The following is a 19,989-nucleotide window of genomic DNA, read 5'->3' on the forward strand; positions in this document are numbered from 1 at the left end:
AAGATGATCCTGTTACAGCAAATACCACAAACACAACCTTCTCAGTTTAAAAATTAACTGATTTCCTAGGGAGAATAAGATATTTTTGAGTTATTTTTATATCTACAACCTTCCCCAAGATTGTTACCCTTGCAAGCACTATTTTAATTCTATACATCCTTCTTATTTGTTCATTTTTCTACAATATGAATGAAAACAAGTATGGTATTAATGGAAATAAAGCACCATTCACTCTTCATATCAGGCAAAACAGAGACTTGGATCTGATGTATTTCAAGAGTGTGATCTGACTATTTTTTTTCGTGTTCATACCCGAAGTTCAAATTAAAGGCTAGTTGAGCATTAAATTATATGAACAGGATTGGCAGATGTTTGCTGTGTTTTTAGGGCAGGGCTGATTGTGGATAGGAAGTGTTTATGGTGTTGTTCAGAGAGATTCTGGAGGTTCTGCGATAGGCAGACAATTTCATGTTGCTGAAATCATAAATTGCATTTTATACAGTTTTGATAATCAAATGTGATCAGATTCTTCAAAAGAGATAATAACATTTCTTTTTAATTTTTAAAAAATGTCATTCTGAATGATTTTTCAGACTCATATTCCACAAAAAACCATGTAATATTTCTTTGTCATCAAGTAATCAAAGAAATAGTTGAAACAAACCATGTTATTACGAACTATGAAGCTCTTCTAAGCTTCTCCTTATGTAAAGTGGCTTATAGAAATACTGCGAATTTGGTTAAAGAGATTAAGTCTTAGAATAAACTTTTCAATTCAGAATGAATGCATAATGAAACATGTATTATTAATGCCATAATACCAAGATTAAAATATACTGTAATGGTCATATGCTGTCAATCAATTTTAAAATGAGATTATGATACAACAAAGCATGCTCACCAGCATATTATGCTATTATACATCAATTTTCAAGACATTTTTGAATTTCACTAGGGAAAATATGGTTACTCTGTACTTCAGTGATTTCACCATTCTATGAATACTAACTCACAGAGGACAAGAACAAAGAAAATGATAGAAAACTGCTGCAAAACACTTTAGGTAATATTCTATTCCCAGAGAAGGCAGCTGGCTCTTTCACATTCACCCCGTTGTTGCCATGTTTATATCCTGACTGTCTGTTTTGTTTTAAGCAGTAAATAATTTAGCAGCATCAAAATTTAGAGGAGACTTCTAGATGACTTCTCTATTTTCTGGAGGAGGCAAAGAAAATCTCAAAACATTATTTCATCTTTTCCAGATAATTCACCAGGTTTTGTTTTTTATTCCTCATGTTTTATAAAATGTTTTAATCCTTTTAAATTAATAGTTAATGTTAAGAGAGGTACAAACACTGCTGCAAGCCAAAGGTGTTTTAAGAATTTAACACTCGAAACAAACCAAATTAATTTGATCATGTCTGACAGAACAGTAGAGAAGAACAGCTGCATTACACAGGGAGTTCTATATCACTGTCATCTGCATGTGCTATTCAGGCAAGTAGCTTCTATCAAATGGGTTTATTCATCTTTCAGTAGGCAAAAAGTGCCTGAGTGACAAGATGTCAGAGGTTAAAATAAACATATTAATTAACAAATAAAGGCCCCGGAGCCACTTTCAAATAGAAACCAGAAGCACCCTCCCCTTATGCCAGACCAGTGCCAGGTCTGGTCTGCCATAATCTTGTAGGCTAGAACAGTTTCAGTACAACATTCTTAAAAGAAAAAGCGTGCTTCTATCAAAAAATGAAGCTGAGATGAACAGATGCACAATGTGAATAGGAAGCTCCAATATATTTATTTCCTCTACTATTCTGTAGAATAGAGGTCAATAAATATCAAAACTCTTAAAAAATAGAGAAACTATCATGTTTCAGAACATATTACAAGGACTGTAGCAGTAACTACAAGATAAGTTGCTACTGGAAGAGAGAACTAAATATTGAAAGTTGTGGAAACCTGCATACTGAAACAAAAGTCCTTGAGTACTATGAAGAACAGTAAGACACATATGGACTTTTAACCTTGCCTGCAACACCAGTTTTCACAGCTGGTTACAGAAGCATTACGTGGAAAAGACAAAAATTCCCATACTATCCCAACACAAGACAAATGAACACACAACCCAAACTCCACCTCCAATATAATTCATTTCTGTCACACCTTAGCATTTATTTCTGTGTAACAGAATTGTATGTGCATTTGCAGAGGAGACAACTTACCCACTGTCAGTGAATAAAAATTCCAGATGGGTCATGTAAACTTCCCAAAGTGGAACACTGTATCGCTGAGCCAAAGAAACAGCAATTTTATAGACATTTTCTTCAAGTGTTCTGGTAGAGGAGAGACATGAAAGAAAAGTTATGTTAAGCCCTATGAGACATGACATGAAAATAAATCCTTACGTTAGAAAACACAAGATTTCTTCTTTTTAATTTTTTTTTCATAAAACAAGAACATAGAAAAAACTTTAAATAAACATACATTAAGTGTGTCTTCCTGCATTTACTTATACTTGGTGCTCCATTTGAGAAAAAAAAAATAGAAGAAAAAAACAAATGACAGAGATATTCCAAAGACAGGAACCTACTCCACCAAACACTCTGGTTCTCAGTGGCAGCTTCTATTCAACCCTGTGCTAAGGCAAAAATTTCATTTTTCATTTCATTTCAATTACAAAGTGATGAGGGATGTAACTTGTCACAGTTAGGATTTTTCTGATTTTGTTGCAATACGTACAGTGTTTTAGCACAACTGGTATATAAATCCTCAAAGCTCTTTCTAGAAGTTCACAGACAGAAACACTCTTAGTATTTGTAGACTAAAAGGTGTGATGGTGTCCAGCTCACTCTGTCCTAAAATATTAAGAAAATGCTTTTCTGTTATTGCATAATCCCTTTGACAAAACAATAGATGGAGAACATGGTAAAATATGAAAGCCTAAAGTTAACATCATACTGATTTTTACTAAGCCAGTATAGTATGGTTCAAATAGAGACGAATGGTTCTTGTTTTCAGGCTGGCATAGAAGCAATACTATTAAGGCTACTGCTGGGATTTTGGGGTTTTGGTTTCAGTTTGGTTGGGTCGGGTCTTTTCTCTTCAGGATAATTCCAAGAAAAACACTATCTGTGTGTAATTACTTCCTAATAGGCGTGTCATGAACAACTTCTTTAAAATGTATTTAATGTGAATACACGAGGTGGCTCTACTTGAGCAGGGACGTTGGGCAAGATGACCCCCAGAAGCCCCTTCAAAGCTCAACCATTCTGCGATTCAGTGAAAGAGGAAGATGGTATGAATGGTTTAGCTGCAAAATAATCCAGTCAATCATACAAATCTGGAGTGGCTCTTGGAGCGAATGGTATGCATTCCTCCTGGAATTTTATAAGCTATACCACAATCCTCCCTTCCTGTCTAAAAGTGGCATGCAGTGGCAGCCTAAGGCAATGGTGGTTTAAGGAAATGATACCATATAAATGAAGAACAATAATTAGCAATTTATTCATTGCCAAGATAACAAAAACAAGCAGCTGTTGCACAATGAAAAGCTGAAAAAAATTGTCCATTACCTCACAAACGATCTTCTAACATTTTTATGTTACACACCCCTTTTCATGCCCAGCCCTGACTGTCTGTCACTCTTCGCCTGAGGACTGCCAAAGGAATCCTCACTGAAAGCTCCAGCATAGGCACACTTTGTATGTATTTTGTTGGTGTTTCACCAAGACTGGTGCAAAACCTATACCCTAATATTAGCAGTGAGTAAATTCAGCGTTATGGATTCAATTAGAAGTTACAAATCCATTTATTTGAGCAACATTTCATTTAAGTAGAGCAGATACATACAAAAAGCTCCAACTGTAGCAGCATTACAGTGCAAAACTCTAAAGCAAGTAAATTATCTTTCTAAAGGTCAGCACTACTTTCAATTTACTCTTCTAATTTAAAGCTTAAAGCTATTCCATTCTAAAATAGAGAAAACAAACCTAATAGACATTACTTACTCTGCCAATCCTAGTATTGTTTCTCTCTTGTACTGTGCATCTGCTGTAAATCTCTGCACGTCCACTCCTTTGCCAAGCCCTTGCAGAGTCTTAGCTTGAGTTAAGTCCATTAGTCGTTCATTGTAGTAATGCAGCTGATTTATCCAACTGGAGACTTCTTCAGGCCAGTCTGCATGGGCATACTGAGTAACATGCTTTGTGACCATCTGAATCACCTTCTTTGGATCAGCCTGCAAAAATAATTGACAACAAACTAAAAAAAACCCCCATAAATTCTGAACAAAATTTATCAATATATAATTGACCCCTGTGTTCAGAACTAGGAGATTTGTTTCCATTTCTGAGAAATTTTAAGTAAACAGAATTTAACATTTTCTGTAAGACCTATTTACTGTAATATTATCATTTATCCTTTCGGAATGTTTTAGTCTATTCCATATGATACAAGTATTTAAAAAAAAACAAACACACCTCACCAAATTAATAGTAACAAGTGTTTCACTATGACTGAATTTGTTTTTAAATTCCTTGTTTTTATTTACACTAAACTAGGCAACTGATTGGTCAAACACTGAAATCAAAGAAAAGTTACTGAATTTCTGATATAATTCTATTATACAGAATTGAAAAGAGGAATAGCTTTTACACGTTGAGCACTGATACTTTCAAAGAAGTATTGCAGGATCCACAAATTACACAAGGCATTGCCTAGTCCCTGAATCTTCAAAGAATTAAATATTGATCATCTATGGACTACAGCAACCTTAGTTTTGAAAATACCTTAATCACAAATAAAACTTATTTCTCTGTGTTATAAATTACAAAGCAAGTGCATCTCTTATAAACCATTAACTTCTGTAGTCAAAAACCCTCATAGCAAAGCAACAATTTAGATCACAAAGCATGAAAAATGAATGCATGTACAGTGGAGTGTTCCAAATTATCTCAAGATCTGGACAGTGGCTATGTCTAGGCACCTCCACTTGACCAGAGCTGTGTGTAATATGTAAACACCTGGCTTACTCAATACCTTGATTTCTCTCTTCCATGAAAAATGAGGCCACCAGCAGCTCAATGCCAAAAGGAAGCACTGTGACTTCTGTGTGGCATCCACTGAGGAAGGAGAACCTCCAGAAGAGCCACCAAAAATACGTGGGGATGCCAGTGTAGTTGAAATACTTTGTAAAAGAAACAGCTGATTTAACTGCTGTGATCTCAAAAATGTTGAGTGTACCAGAGCAGTATACTATGGTTTTTTACTACAGAATTATTCTGCTACATTAGAAGAAAAACTGTGAACATTAACTAGAGTGCACAGCTGGGTAAAACATGCACCTAAGTTTAAACCTTAAGGCATGCTTTTTTTTTTCCATGACTTGCTGGTCATTCTAAATTGATTTTTTTTTTCAAGTCTTAATTGACAGGCTGCTCACCAAGTCACATTAAATGCTAAAGGGCATCCTTTTTCCTCTCCCCATGATACACTTCCAAAGCCCTTCAAACATTGCAAACTCATTGGTTTTATAAACAAAATCAGTACTTCTTTCAAGGCTGCTTAGGAGCTTGGGAACAGAATAATAAAACCACATAAAAAGAGACAGGCAAGCAGAGCAGTGCCTCTACAACACAATTATATCAGCTAGAAAGCCATCCACTGCTTATTATGTACCCTGGTATCTCATTTTATGTGATACACTAGAAAACAGAGCATGGAGACAGCGAAAGTCAGAGCAAGACAAGGAAACACGTTTAACATAACTGCCTAAAACCTCCAGTCCACTGAGAAAGGCAGGTTCCTCTGACAACCTATGAGAATAAATTTGCTCTCTATTGTTAGGTTTCCACTCTCTCACATTAAGTCCCCATTTGATATATCTCCATGAAATCACTTGTGTGTAATCTTCCATGCTGCCTGTTTGTAGTCCCAAGGAACACCTTATTTGGAAATAATGTCTTGGGGTCTATTGATCTTACTAATGACAGAATAAAAGAACCATACCCTGTGTGAATACCCATGTATATATAGCCACACGTATATAATGCAAAATAAAGGTGCAGACACTTCAGTCTAGAAGATAAAAGTTATACATTTAGATTAAGAAAACACAACTGAAGTTTTTTTACTGCAAGCTATTGCCAAAGATTGTCTTATTTTCTTTGCCACCAGAAAACTTTCAATCAAGCGTTATCCTCTTATCTCTTAAAAAACCTATGGCCCAAACTATCACAGCATATGAATCCAAAATTAGTTTAGAGAAATCCCAAAGTCTTCTGTTTGGTATCAAGCTGCAGAGAACTTTTATGTCATAATTTTAAGTATTCATTTCCTTAATATCTTCACATGTTTAATAATACATATCTTTTAGAAGACATGCAAAATGATTTCTACCTCCATTAGATATCTAATTCAATTAGGCATGATTCTTGTTATAACAAACAGTAACAGAAACAAATCACTACAGCTGTATTGCCAGTTTTCAAAAAACGTTTTAACAGTTTTTAATTGAAAAGACCATAACAACTAGCTAGTCATAGTACCTGGCCATGAAGAAAATCAGCAAAATCAGTCAAGTCTGAATCTTACTGCAGCATTCACAGTTTATAAATTCTAGGACTTTTTTCAAATTGTAATAGACAGCAATTTGTGTAAATACAAATTAATTTTGACAAGACCAGTAAGATGCCATATTCAACTTGTTCCCTTTCTAATGTTACCTGTCAAAAACCACACCAATAACCCCCAAACAGCTCCGACACAATTCTCTCTGTTGGTTTTTCAGAGTCCTTCAGACAGGTGTTTGACTCCCTGATTTGCCAGATAAATCTCCTCCAGTACTCCTAGACAGACATTTGAACAAAGCTTTCTCTCCTGCGATCGTTGAGGAAGGGCATTTTACATACATACACAGTAAACATAGGGTAACTTTCCACAGAAGCCACAAGAGCTGACCCAAATGTATTACACCCTTAACTCAGAAGCCTCCATAGCTTTGCCAAGGGAAATCCCTCAGGAACACCTCCCAATGCATTTTACTCATCTAGTGGGCTAACATTATATTTGTGTTGACAGAGGCCTTATTTAGGAATTAAGAAAAAAAAATTAAAAATGGAGAGAAAGGAAAAAGCACACATCACTTTAGCAGAAAGCTAATTTAATTTCATGCTATTAGGTGTGATTTACCCAGCACAGATCAGGTATCTACCCCTACTGCCCCACTGGTCATTACCAATAAGCCTCAGCTGGGATTCAGCGTCCACCTAAGTACATCTTTTAAAGCAGCTATTTCTCTTTGACCACCCTCTGGAAGTGACACCTGTGAAGCCCCTCAATCTGTGTGCCACTGTGACAGAATAAAAGCAACACTGGTTTTAAAAGGAGATAGGAGGTTTTGATCTTAGAATGTCTTCACTCTTATGCCTGAATTAATCTTCAATTTATGGGGTTTTTTTTTTCCCGGCAAGTTGGTATGTCTTTTTTCCTCTTCCAATCTATTTAAGACTTAATTCACTCATACATGTCAGAAACAAATAACCAAAAAAATTATGAGCTATTATGCTGTTCCTCTCCAGCTCAGGAAGTGGCAATGATTTTACAACTATGGTAATACTAATAAAAAAAATAAAATAACAAAATAAAAAACGAAACACTCCACTGTGAACCCTTTAGCACTGAGATAGTATTAGATCACTGTAAGCCTGTTTGGATTGCTTACTTCTTTTAAGACCAAGAATCCATCCAATTCTTAAAAAAAACCTGTATTATTCTTCTAATTCTTTTTTTAATGTAAATCATCTAGAGAGTGCAATACAGAAATGTTCAGAAAAACTGATCAGAAAAACTGCTTAGATCAGCAGAGGTCACTCCGCTCATAATCACCCCAAAGACAAAACTGACACTGTGGACCTTTCTGGATCGAGGTTACAAAGCATTTTCATCACCTTTGGAACTATAATCTTTTGGCAATGGCCAAAAGCTGCAACTGCAGTCAGCCACAGAAATCCGAAGGGAAAGGCAGAGGACACGCTCCCTTGTGCCCAGATCCTTGCAACACCAGGTTTGTTTTACAACATTTTAAGAGATCCTACGAAAGAAATCGTGCTCCAGAGGGAGTTAGTTACATACACCAAGCAAAATCCTCATGGTTATCAAAACAAGGAGATGACAGCATATGAGCAAGGGAGACCAGGGAGCAGGGTGCAACATTCCTGCTGCAGACACAGTTGTACTTTGCCCATTTCCCTGCCTCTGCAGCTGCTGCCCATCACCAGTGTAGCTGGGAACCAAACCACACCTCTAGAATGCATGCATATTTCAGGAAGAAGAGGAGAGCTCTCCCTAATCCTTGTAGCAACTGCCACAGTCCCTGCTGCAAGAGATTCAATGTGCTACAAATTTGATGGAGGGGAAGGCAAGAAAAGAAGAATCAAGTGAAGCACGAGACAATAATTTTCCTCACATACTGAAGCAGGAAAAAAGACTTACAGGAATGAAATAGTTCGCTCAGAAAGAAAAATCCTGAACATGCCTGCTCACTCAAGAAATATACTCCATCTCTCCACAGGACAGCTTTTCATTAATTAAATTGATGACACTTGTCTTCAAGTTATATTTTTGTCATGCTGTGAGTCAAGAGTACATTAACTTATATACAGCATCACATGAATTTGAGGTGGCCAACCTTCCATATCACAGCTGTCTCACATCTGATCTGCCCAAAGCAAAAGATAAAGCATATAACTAAGATGGAAGACCAGAACATCTCAGAAATAAACCTTTACTATCACATCACTCAACTGCAAGGATACCTCAACATTATTGTCCTTTTGCTGCTGCAGCTACATGTATTGTGTGACACCAGTTTTGTTCAGGATCAGCTTTCATAACCATTTTTTAAATGGGTATAGGAAGCAGCAGATCTCATCACTCACCAGTGAAACCATACCAGGTCAATATATAGGAATACCTACCAGAATGCCTTTTATAAGCTACAAGATGCATCAGGATCAAGTTGTACAAACTTATTTTAAAAATTAAGTAGAGAATCCATTGCTCAGCTCATCTCTATTATTAAACCTATGTGTCTTAACCAGTCAGACATTTAAACAATATTCTCTTTCAGATTTAAAATCTTAAATCATCCATCAGAAGTTTTTGTAACATACTCTAAGGTCTCAGCTATATTTAAGTATAATGGTTTTAAAGCCTACCCATACACTTAAAAAAAATGCTTCTGACCACAGTATGGTACATGGTACTGCAAACAAGATATTTCCTACTGTACTAAAAAATTTCTATCTGGATCATGTAGATCCATGTGTGTAGATCCAGAAGTGCCAGGAATGCAGCTGTGGACTCAAATTTCCTAGCCTCCCTTCCTACCTTTACCACAGATTTCATGCAGATTTCTCCTGTTTTCCAAGAACTGAATGTCTTAAAGTTTCATTTCAGATGCATGACTGTGTAAGAATTATACAGTCATGCATTATTATATATATAATATATATTATGAATTATATAATCCTGGATTACAGCACTGCTGCAGGAATTTAAAAAAAAGCAACAGGCTGCTGTTCAGTAATAAAACATAAAAGTGATTGGAAATGTTGTCCAGGCAGTTGTTTCTACAGTTACGTTAAGTGATTTGTGTTTGAAGAGTTGAACAAATTTGCTCTACTGTTCTGTTCTCACAGAATGGTTTGGGTTGGAAGGGACCTCAGAGATCATCTTGTTCCAAGCCCCCCTGCCATGGGCAGGGACAACTTACACTAGACCAGGTTTCTCAGAGCTCCATCCAACCTGGCTTTCAAGACTCCAGGGATAGGGTATCCATAGCTTCTCTAGGCAACCTGTTCCAGTACCTCACCACCCTCCCAGTGAAGAATTTCTTCCTTATATCTAATCTAAACCTACCCTCTTTCAGTGTAAAGCCATTCTCCCTCATCCAGTCACTTGTATATCCCAGACCTCTTGTAGCTCGTTCGGGTACTGGAAGGTGCTATGAGGTCTCTCCAGATCTTTCTCTTCTCCAGGCTGAACCTCAATTCTCTCAGACTTTCCTTGTAAAAGAGGTGCTCCAGCCCTCTCAGCATCTTGGTGGCCTCTCCTGGACTTGCTCCAACAGGTCCATGTCCTTTTTTAGGTTGTGGGCCCCAGAGCTGGATGCAGCACTGCAGGTAGGGTCCCACCAGAGTGGAGGGGCAGAATCCCTTCCCTCACCTGCTGCCCACACTGCTTTTGATACAGCCCAGGACACAATTTGCTTTCTCAGCTGCAAGCACGCATCTCTGGCTCATGTTGAGTTTCTCCTCAGAGAAACACTTTTTTGCTTTGATTTCTATCAGCTATTCCAACAAGAATGAGGAATAATTTGTCCCAAGAGTAAATGTTTTTATAGGTTTTTTTCTACCTTGTGTTCTCTTACAGATTTTCTGATTGCTAAGTCAGGTTTAGGGAGAAAAATCTCATCATTTCACCTGACAGCTCTTTTAGTAAAAACAACCCATGATATATAAAAGGTTAAAGTGTCAACTGAAAGAACATCTCTAAAACCAGAAAATTACTACATGGTTTTGAGTGAAGTGCCTACTAAATTCATAGCATAATTCATTTCCTATTTGCAGTCAGCATTACTCTCAGTAAATAAATGCCCTACTTTAGGTAATTATCCTAACCTTCTGTCTATCTCCCTTTTCTCTAAAAAAAAAAAAAAATCATTGTACTTTCTCTTTGAATAAATGGTGCTATTGTCTATTCTTTCAGAATATGTCTTTAATCTTGACCTATATGGTAGCAGCTCTAGTCATATAAAGATGTTGGGACTGCTACTGTAAAATTCTACTGCGGTATTATGCAGTTTCAGTTTAAGTACAATACTGTTTCTTTTTAATTTGCACAGTTACTTCACTGGATACATGCAAATATTTCTATATCTTACTAATTTAAAGGTTGAAAATTAGATATCCCATGAACTACAAAACATTTAACTTCCTCTTCCCTGACAGTTATTAAAATGCCAAAAGTCAGCTATTTTTCATCCTAATCCAAGAGCACTGCTAGCACTTCTGAGAAGCATCACAGGTTTCTCAGTGACCACCTTATGTTATTGGGATGTACATTTTCATGAATAGCTTCCTGAGCTAAATACAGAGGCCAATCTAGCATTCAGCCTCAATTCTCCAAGAAGAAAAAAAAAGCACCCACCAACCCAAACCAAACAACCCTACCTAACCCAACCAACACAACCACCAAAGAACCAAAACACTAAAAAACAAAGAGATGGAGAAACCTACTCTCTCACTCAATGAAAGTTAAGCAGTCTGAAAAGTAACCTGTACTGCCAACTCAGATGAATAAAATTTTGCTAAAATGCTCTTTATTATTAGATGATTAGCAAATTTCAAGCAGGCTGCCTGCAAAACTCATGATGCTCACTGACTGGAAAAAACAGTTACAGAAGCATGGAGAAGGAATGTAAAAGAGGAGATAAAGCTGCTTGATTAGGGTAAGACTGCTTCATAAGCTGCTGGTCACCTTTGTACTGCTTCCCAGAGAGGAACAAAACCCTTCCCAAGAAGGAAAAGCATTAGCACTTATCCCAGCTATCTCCCTCACATCAAAAACCACAACCATGTCCCCAGAGAAAGATGGGCAAGCTAAACCTCAACCCTCTGCTGAAATGAAAGGCTAGTTTGAAGATCCTCTTTTCTAAAAGAAAATTTCTGAAGAGCTGTCTAAAGCTTGCTCTGCTTTCAGAAGTAGGATTTGACAGAAGAGCTCACATAACCCTTGAGAAACAGAAATAAGCAAGACTGTAAGCATCTCACTTCATAAGTACACTTTATCTTGAAGAAATGAAACAGGGGGTTGGGGGCAGCACCAAACAACTATTTAAAAATAGATCTTTTCTCAGTCACCTACATACTATTTGGTCCCAACTAAGAATGGCAATACTTTGTCATGTTGTGTGCTTAACAAAGAAAGACAAGGATCTGTGAAACACTGACTTATCTGTATCAAACACATCTCAACCAAAGGAATCTAGTTATCACAATCTGCCTGCAATGTCCCTAATTAGTATTTCAGGGATCATACCAGATGATGGTCAAAACCAACCACAATGGCTGCTAGTTCAGGAGAGCTTACTTGAGCTTTACGCCTTTGGACACGCCAGGATTGAGTGAGTTCTCCATTTTTGTTAGCTTAGATATTCACTCATTTAGAAAATGTGTGATTATGTGTTGAGACATCACTGAACAACTAGCAAATCCATGAGGAGAAGTCACAAAATATGACAAGCTAGAAAGAAAATTAAAAATGATTAAAAAATGCCTGGAAAGTGTTTTTATAAAGAATGGTAAAGCTGAGAGTAAAAAGTTCTGAAAATTGCTCAAAATCAGGACACCAGCTAGAAAAGTGGCACGATCCCACAGAAAAGAGGTGTAGAAGGAGCACTCATGGGCAAGTCCATAGCAGTGGAAATCATGAGATCTTTGTGTCAGCCCTCACTGCTGAAGGTGTGGGGAGAGAGCTCAGAAGAGCCAGGTGAGTTAGAAGAATCTGGAAGGTGTCAGTTATATGCTTGCACACCATGACCAGCTGGCATTCATCCCTCAGTTCTGAAGGAACACAAATGTGAAATTATGTTAAACGGCAGGCCAAGGTGCATCAACAAACATTATTAAAAGTAACATGCTGGAGTGCAAGCTCCATCTGAAAAAAATAGGATGTAAAAGGAATCTTCATAGGCATTGTAGCCCAGCAAGTCAAATGTGCATTCCCGGTAAGCCAGCAGACTATATAACAATTAGTAAGACCCCTGAGCACTGAGAGATCAGAGGGAAAAGGTCAGCATGGACTCTGTTAACTGGAAATCCACTCTTTACTGGCTGGAGGGCTATGAGGGTATCAAAGCGCGCATGGACAAAGGGAACCTAATACACAAAAATTTTGCAAAATACTTTCACAAGTTTTCCCACTAAAGTCCAGCCAGGAAACTTAAGTGGCAAATGGATCAGAAGAATGGTCCTTTCATTAACTGAAATCTGGTGAAACAAGAGGTAGAAGCTTGGAGATCACCTTTCAGAAAGGGAAGTTCTGCAGGGGCAGGTTTTGAGACCACTTTTATTCAGAATCCATTACTGGTGATCTAAAGGAGGATTCTGATGATACTGAGGTCTTTGAATTCTCCCTACACCAGTTCTTAGTCTGCCAGGTAGTCTCATTTGTGGTGCCTTCTGCCACTGCCCTCCTTTTCCCTGGTTCTCCTCTCAATCACAGACTCCACACACATGAAGGAAGATCAATGGGAGAGAGAAGAGTGCAAAATAAATTCAAGGAATTATACATTAATCTCTCCCACTTTTGCTTTTCTATCAGGTACGCGCTGGACTTTGAAACAGAAGCATACCTCAAATGATACAGATTCACCCTCAAGTATTAATGAATAATAGTATCTGAACATGTATAAGTAAGCAGCATGGTATATAAAATGATAAGAAGTATTAGGCATAAACAGCAGCATGAAAGGGAAGTGGAGCAACCCAAAGAGCAGCAAAGACACTTGAACTCGATGCAGAACATACAGCAGAAAATTCAAACAGTAAAGCAAAAGGGAAAAATTATACTGCCAAATGGAACTTGTTGGTTTTCACCATCACTAACCAAACAGAAAGAGGAGCTGAAGAGGAGACAAGGGATTGAATCAGGGCTTAAAAGAGGTCAAGTTTTAAGTCAATCACAGCTCAACAATAAAGAGCACTACCATTTTACCATCTACAGCAGCAGCCTTAGTGCTAGCCACTGCGTTTATGGATGGAAAGTTGAATGTCCAGACAGAATGAAACAAGACTGTCTGACAGAGTTTGTCAGTTTTGCATGTTGGTTAGGTACAAAATCCAAACTGAGATTAAAAACCTATATATTATTTCTTGTAGGCTGAAGTCATAATTTAGGAACCTGACAGGAGATGCAAACCAATATGCAACTATTTAATGAGCATTCGATTCCCAATGACAGATTACCTCGTGTACAGACTTAATCTTTAGCTGCGCTAGAGTGCCAGGTTAAAGCCATGAGACCTCATCTAGCATGGGTAACACATCTGTTATCAGATGCATCAGATCTGCCTCCCTCCCTCTTCCTGTATGTAGCCTTCTTATAAAATATTTATTTCCATTTCAAATCAAGTCTTAGTTTTCAACACCCTGTATTAGGAATATTACATAAAACCATAGCACACGGACCATAGCTGGGAGGTTTACTTCTCTGGATTAACATAACAGCATCTATAATTTATACCAGCCTTATACAAACAAGCAACAGAACCATCTTGGGAGCCAGGTCAAGCCTGCAGAATGAAATCCTGGCAGACCAACAGAAATTTCCACACATTCAGTCCCAAGTTCAAAGCACTCCTCTTTTGACCTAATTCTGACTCTTAGAGATGTTGACAGAGGCTTTCCAAAGCAGCAAGCAAGAGAAAAGGGAAGCAGATTAAGTGCACAGAGCACAAGTTCACTGTATAAATGTACCCCGTTGCACAGTGGCTAAATATGTATCAGGCTAAATATATATCAGGCTACTTAACTTTGTGGGACTGAACTCCCAGCTTCTTCACCAACTCCAGGCTGCAACAAGAGAAGAATCACTAAGGAGAATCTCTGATCTTAAATTTCAACATATTGTCAGCTGCAATGCACAAAAGGACAGGAATCAAACTCATCTTCTTGAATGAAAAGTAACATGTAAGGGAAGAAAATAAAAAACTAAGAATTTTCTGCTAACAGCAACTTTCCTCATCCGCTATTAAGTGCAAAATTCCTGTTCCCCCTGCAACTCAGCGGTATTTGTTGTAACTGTTGTTTAATGCTTCAGGAAAAAGCTTGCCCCCTCAGCTGTGGTCAGTAAAAGAATCCTCTTCAAAACAACAGAAACACCTCAGCAACAGATTATCATGAGGACAGGAACATAACATTATAATTAACCTCAGGATAATTAAGCTTTTTCACTCCCTTATAGGGTAAACAGCTTATTCTGGTCAATTATCAGATCACCAGGATAATACAAATGAGGAGGTAAGTTGCGAACAACAAGAATTACCCAGCAAATTTCTTGCTCAGCTGAACAGCTTTTCTTCTTGTTCATCAAGACTGGGAATTAGTGAGAGGTGAATCAGAGTGGCAGTGGGTCAAAACCTTGATGCTGTGCAAGCAAGGTTCAGCAACAGCCAAACCAGGCATATTACCAACCCTAACAGCCACAAATGCAAAAGCACAGCACTACAGGGACTGCAACAAAAAGTTAATCCCATCCCAGTCCAGCCCATTACAGACCTAAACCAAAAATAAATATAGGTCTTCAAAGGGCAGTTAGTCTTCTCACACCAGTATACTCCACACATAATCCATTTCTGGAAATTTTGTTCTGTTCTTCTGACCTTTATCTGCAGTTTTCTTAGGTTGAAGAGCTCCTTTAACATATTCCTCAGGACAAGAGAGTAATATAGCTCAGATGCCCTAAACTGTGACTGTTATGTTTATGTTATCATAACAACTAAAATTTGAAGTTGTCTTGGGCACAAAATTAAAGCAGTACTTTACAGCCAAATCCCTTTGTTTGTCCTTAAAGCAAAGGAGTAACTTTATCAGAAACTGCAATTACAAAGCTGATTTCCTTTTGGACATCGACAGTACAAAAAATGATAGTGAGAATTTCTGGCAATTTATGATTCTGGTTTGATGCACAGATATTAGCTGCCAGTATTTCAAATCACAATTAAAACAAACAAACAAAAAAATCAAGCCTTCATGCAACAGACCCAGTCATTCCTTCCAAGTGTCTTTCTTGACTAACCAGCAAATCTCAAAAGTCTGTCCTAGTAAATGGAAGAGGAGCTCTCCTTCCATTCCCCATTATCCTTGTAACATTAAGGATATTTCCATTCTACCAACATTTCTCCTGTTCTGCCAGAGGTCCTCATGAACGCTTTTCAAACAATGTCATTTTAAAATGAGAAACACAGGAAGTGTAGACTTTTCCATGCTTCTATACAGTTTCTTATCAGTTCAGCAAGAATTTTCCAACAGTACACTTGATTCACTGGACTAGAAAAATCCTACCTACTGTGACTCAGGTGCCGGTAGGCAGACATAAATGCTCTATGATCTTGAGGATTCACCTTGTGAGCATAATAGTTGAAGTGCCAGATTTACATCATTACTGACCACGTAAAGAGTGAGAACAGGGGAAAACAAGGATTGGCTATGCACCTTCACCCACAAAAATGCACTCAGATACCTTGTAAGAATAATGCACAGCTTTGAGGCAGTTAAAGGACTTAGGATCACACTTCTGCTTTCACAAACAGCCACAAGATAAACGTGATGCAAGACACCAGTGACATGAGTCGGAAGACAATCTACTATGGAATGACATCTCCAACTGACTGTGACATGCTCATGAAAGTTTGAGACCACTTTTCTTTTCCTTCCAAAGAACTCTTAGAAAATATAACCCTGTCCCACCAAACCCCTGGCTAAGTCTACTCCCATGGACAGAAACTAGAATGGCATTGGTGAAACCAACTTGCAGGTGGACCTATTCTTTATTACCAGCATCTAAGATGTAAATTTAAACAAATGTCTGTTTTGCAGTATAAACCAAGCATTTAACTCTGATGTTCAGGGTTTTTGACCAAAAAAAAGTATGTTTATTTTGGTCAAAAGCATCTTGTTTCTATTTCTTGTTTTCTACTTCAGTGACATTCCTTCACTCAAAATACCCTTGGAATTAGTAACAATGAATCATAAATTAGTATTTACCTATGTTATTTTCTTACTGGCATCCAGGACAGTTTTTGTGGTTTTTTTTTTTTTTCCCTTTTTTTTGGTGTGCTCTTCACTCAATCTTCTCATACAGTTGTTTTCAAAAGCTACTATTTAAGAGCAGCTTAAACATAGAACCTACTCTTTCTAGCAAACAACCTAGAATCCAGTATTTACCACAGTCACATACAGTATTTCACCAAGATGGAACTAAAGATTAGCCAAAGATCACATCACAGTTAAGAGACAAACTACATGGTGCCATTGATAAGACTTTGCTAATTAAATGGCAATTGGAGTACAAATAGTTCAATCTAACATCTTTGTCCTCATTCTTGTAACTTATGCTTTCCAAAGCCTTCTTAGCTCTTCCTGCAGAATAGGACTGTTTGAAAAAGCTAAAGTAAGAAAAAGAAAAAAAAAAAACCACAAAAACCGATAAACCTTTTTCATCACAGTTGTCTTGAAGCAGGATGACTTACAGGCTCAAAGAAATCTGATTAACAAATATGAATTAATTCCTCCCAACCATATTTTGCAAACCCCACAGTTGTTTTCCTTTAGCATCTAAGCAGAAGACAGTAAAATGCAAATCTCAGCAGGAACATGGAAGGCTTCCTAATTGCAGAATTGGGCGAGTATCAAAAGAGGCTTTCCGCTGCAAATCAGGAGTTACTCTTAACACGGAAAGAAACAATTCTCCTCTCATGCCACAGTGGTGATTACTGGTCTTCCTTTTCAGGAAAGTTTTGACCAGAAGTGTTCTTTTAGCTATAATTGAGAGATTGGCAGAAAACCAAACAGACCAGAAAGCGTCTGCACAGGAGGAAGGAACTGGTGTAAATTCAGAAATGCTCTCTTGGAGCAGACAAGAGTTTTTATGCGGGTATCTCAATAAGAATGGCAATTTGTGCCTTATTAAACTTTTGTATGTTACCACTTCCATTTAGTATGGACTTCACCATGGAACTGCTTTAACCACTGGTGATGGAGAAGGGGCAATGCAGGGCCATTCCAAAACCAGAAACTTGTCAAAGGAAATAAAAAACATTCCTCAATGAAGGAGGATGAATTTTCAAAACACCATATGTAAACTGAAATACAATCCAACACACCCCAGGGGAGGCTATGGAAACTTCCAGAAAAGCACTGCTCTTGTTGAAATGGACTCTTCATTTTTCTTGGGAAGTACTGTATTGCCTTCTATACAGTATTGCAAGGTAACAGCATAGGCTATATTCATTACTGCTCAGTGCTTATAAGCTGCTTTGAAGACTGATATTGCTATTACCTAAAAATGACACTTGATATTGTGCTTCAAAAAATCTTCCACAAATTGTGAAGTACTTGTTTGTTCACAGCACTGTAGAAGAATAATTATGCGTAACGTAACAGGCTGCTCACAGTGTAAGTTAGATCAGCTCCTTAACAGGCTTAACTCATGTACTGGCTTTTTAGAATAGCTTTTATGCTGCAACATTAATGAATGTGGCTTTAAAAAGAAAAGAGTACTAACCCTGTAGATAGGGTGGCATTTGTTCATGGAACATGGTGCCAAACGAGCATAGATCTGCAGGCTATAGTAATAACTTGCCAGCTGGAGACATAACGCAGAATGTAAATGCTTTTCAAAGCATTTGTTGGCATCTACCACCTACAAGAAAGAGACCATTAATTTACATGAAAGAATTAGCAAGCATACAACATTAAGCGTACAAACTTTCTAAAAACCTACTTGCTGTCCTTTAGAAATAGCTCTGACTATGTTTTTCTGGCACAGAAGTAAATCAGTAACCTCCACACACAAAGATAATTCTACACTATGGTAGAATGGTGGTTTTTTTGCCCTTGCACAAACACCTAACCAAAGTGATTTTCCAGCTACGCTACTGCTGCTTCTATACAAGATTATTATCCACATTTCTGATTTACATTAGAATTGTCAGTCTGGTGGCCCAACTTCTATGTTAAATAAGAAAATATGTCTTTTCACTAGTGCCATGCTCAGTGGACCATCCAATGGCATTTGTTCAGTTTCCTTTAAATGCACGAGCCTAATCTGTAAAAATGTGTAATAAAATGAATTCAAATACTTAAAATTTTAAAATCTTAAGGAAATGAATTTTTCTAATGGAATTTTGAAATGCTATGAATAGTCTTTCCTGGCAAAAACATGCAAACAAAGTCACTATCAACATACCTGTGGCAGTGCAAGTAGATAGGCAAGAGACAAGGCCATATCCTTTGGTAAAGCATCACTTGCCAGTTGGAGCAGAACTGCAACACAGAGGGAGCAAACACAAAGTTTGGATTACTGACCCACTTGGCCTTGAGAGCTAGCAAATGAAATGTTTTCAAGGCAACTATATTTTATTTGACACTAACTTGAAGCACTCCAGACATACTTAATTAAACACTTATCAGTGCAATCCAGAAAGAGATAATATATATTTAAACTGCAGAACAGTTTTACCTTAATGTTCAGGCAAAGAGTTTGATACATTAACCAAAGAAGAATGAGACTATGCAGTAACAGATGCTAAACAAAGCCACCTGTACTGTTTTACAAGAAGTATTTTGCTTGTAAAATCAAGGAAGTAATGTAACGTTATAAGGATTCAATGATAGCAAGTAAAGGAATGGTACAAAACGTATTCTCTTCAAGCCTGAACTCTAATTCCCTTATCACTGAACACAACAAACCGTGTTAAAAGCTTCTGCCTTAATTAAAAATAAAAACAAAAAGCCACAAGTGTCGTAAGAAACTCCAAAACCAGGTTCTGCCACATACTGCAAACAGAAGTATCAGCAGTACTACGGCAATTGAAATAAATTCATCAAAGGATAAGTATTCTGATTATAAACACATACTTCTGGTAAAACTGACAAAAATCACTTGCTTTTCCTACACTATAGACACCAAACTTGGGGGCGAGGAGTTGTTTCCATTGTTATAAATTACATTATTACTAATGTCATTAATAACAATATTGTTTCAACAAGAAGAAGCTCTCTTCCAGCAATTTAGTTCTTTGTTTATTTTAAGGAAGTCCCAAACACCTGTATTCCCACATTACACAAACTCCTCTGCAGGCCATGCTGCAAAAACCCGATTACTTTACACACAGTCCCCCAGGGAATTCTTTGTTCCACAGATTGA

At 37.5% G+C, this 19,989-nt stretch overlaps 1 protein-coding gene across 2 annotated transcripts in view; it reads right to left on the reverse strand.

The window, feature by feature from the left end:
* Positions 1–19,989, reverse strand: part of NBAS (NBAS subunit of NRZ tethering complex) — a 165,708-nt gene that overhangs the window by 63,495 nt on the left and 82,224 nt on the right. For both annotated transcript variants that reach the window (XM_082301743.1, XM_082301742.1), the window contains 4 exons: positions 19,030–19,106; positions 18,346–18,483; positions 4,008–4,237; positions 2,223–2,333 (listed from right to left, as the gene is read on the reverse strand). In XM_082301743.1, the coding sequence (XP_082157869.1) occupies positions 2,223–2,333; positions 4,008–4,237; positions 18,346–18,483; positions 19,030–19,106 (556 nt within the window). The remainder of the gene's footprint in view (positions 1–2,222; positions 2,334–4,007; positions 4,238–18,345; positions 18,484–19,029; positions 19,107–19,989) is intronic.

Source organism: Coloeus monedula (assembly GCF_965178545.1).
Source record: "Coloeus monedula genome assembly, chromosome: 2".
Lineage (NCBI taxonomy): Eukaryota > Metazoa > Chordata > Aves > Passeriformes > Corvidae > Coloeus > Coloeus monedula.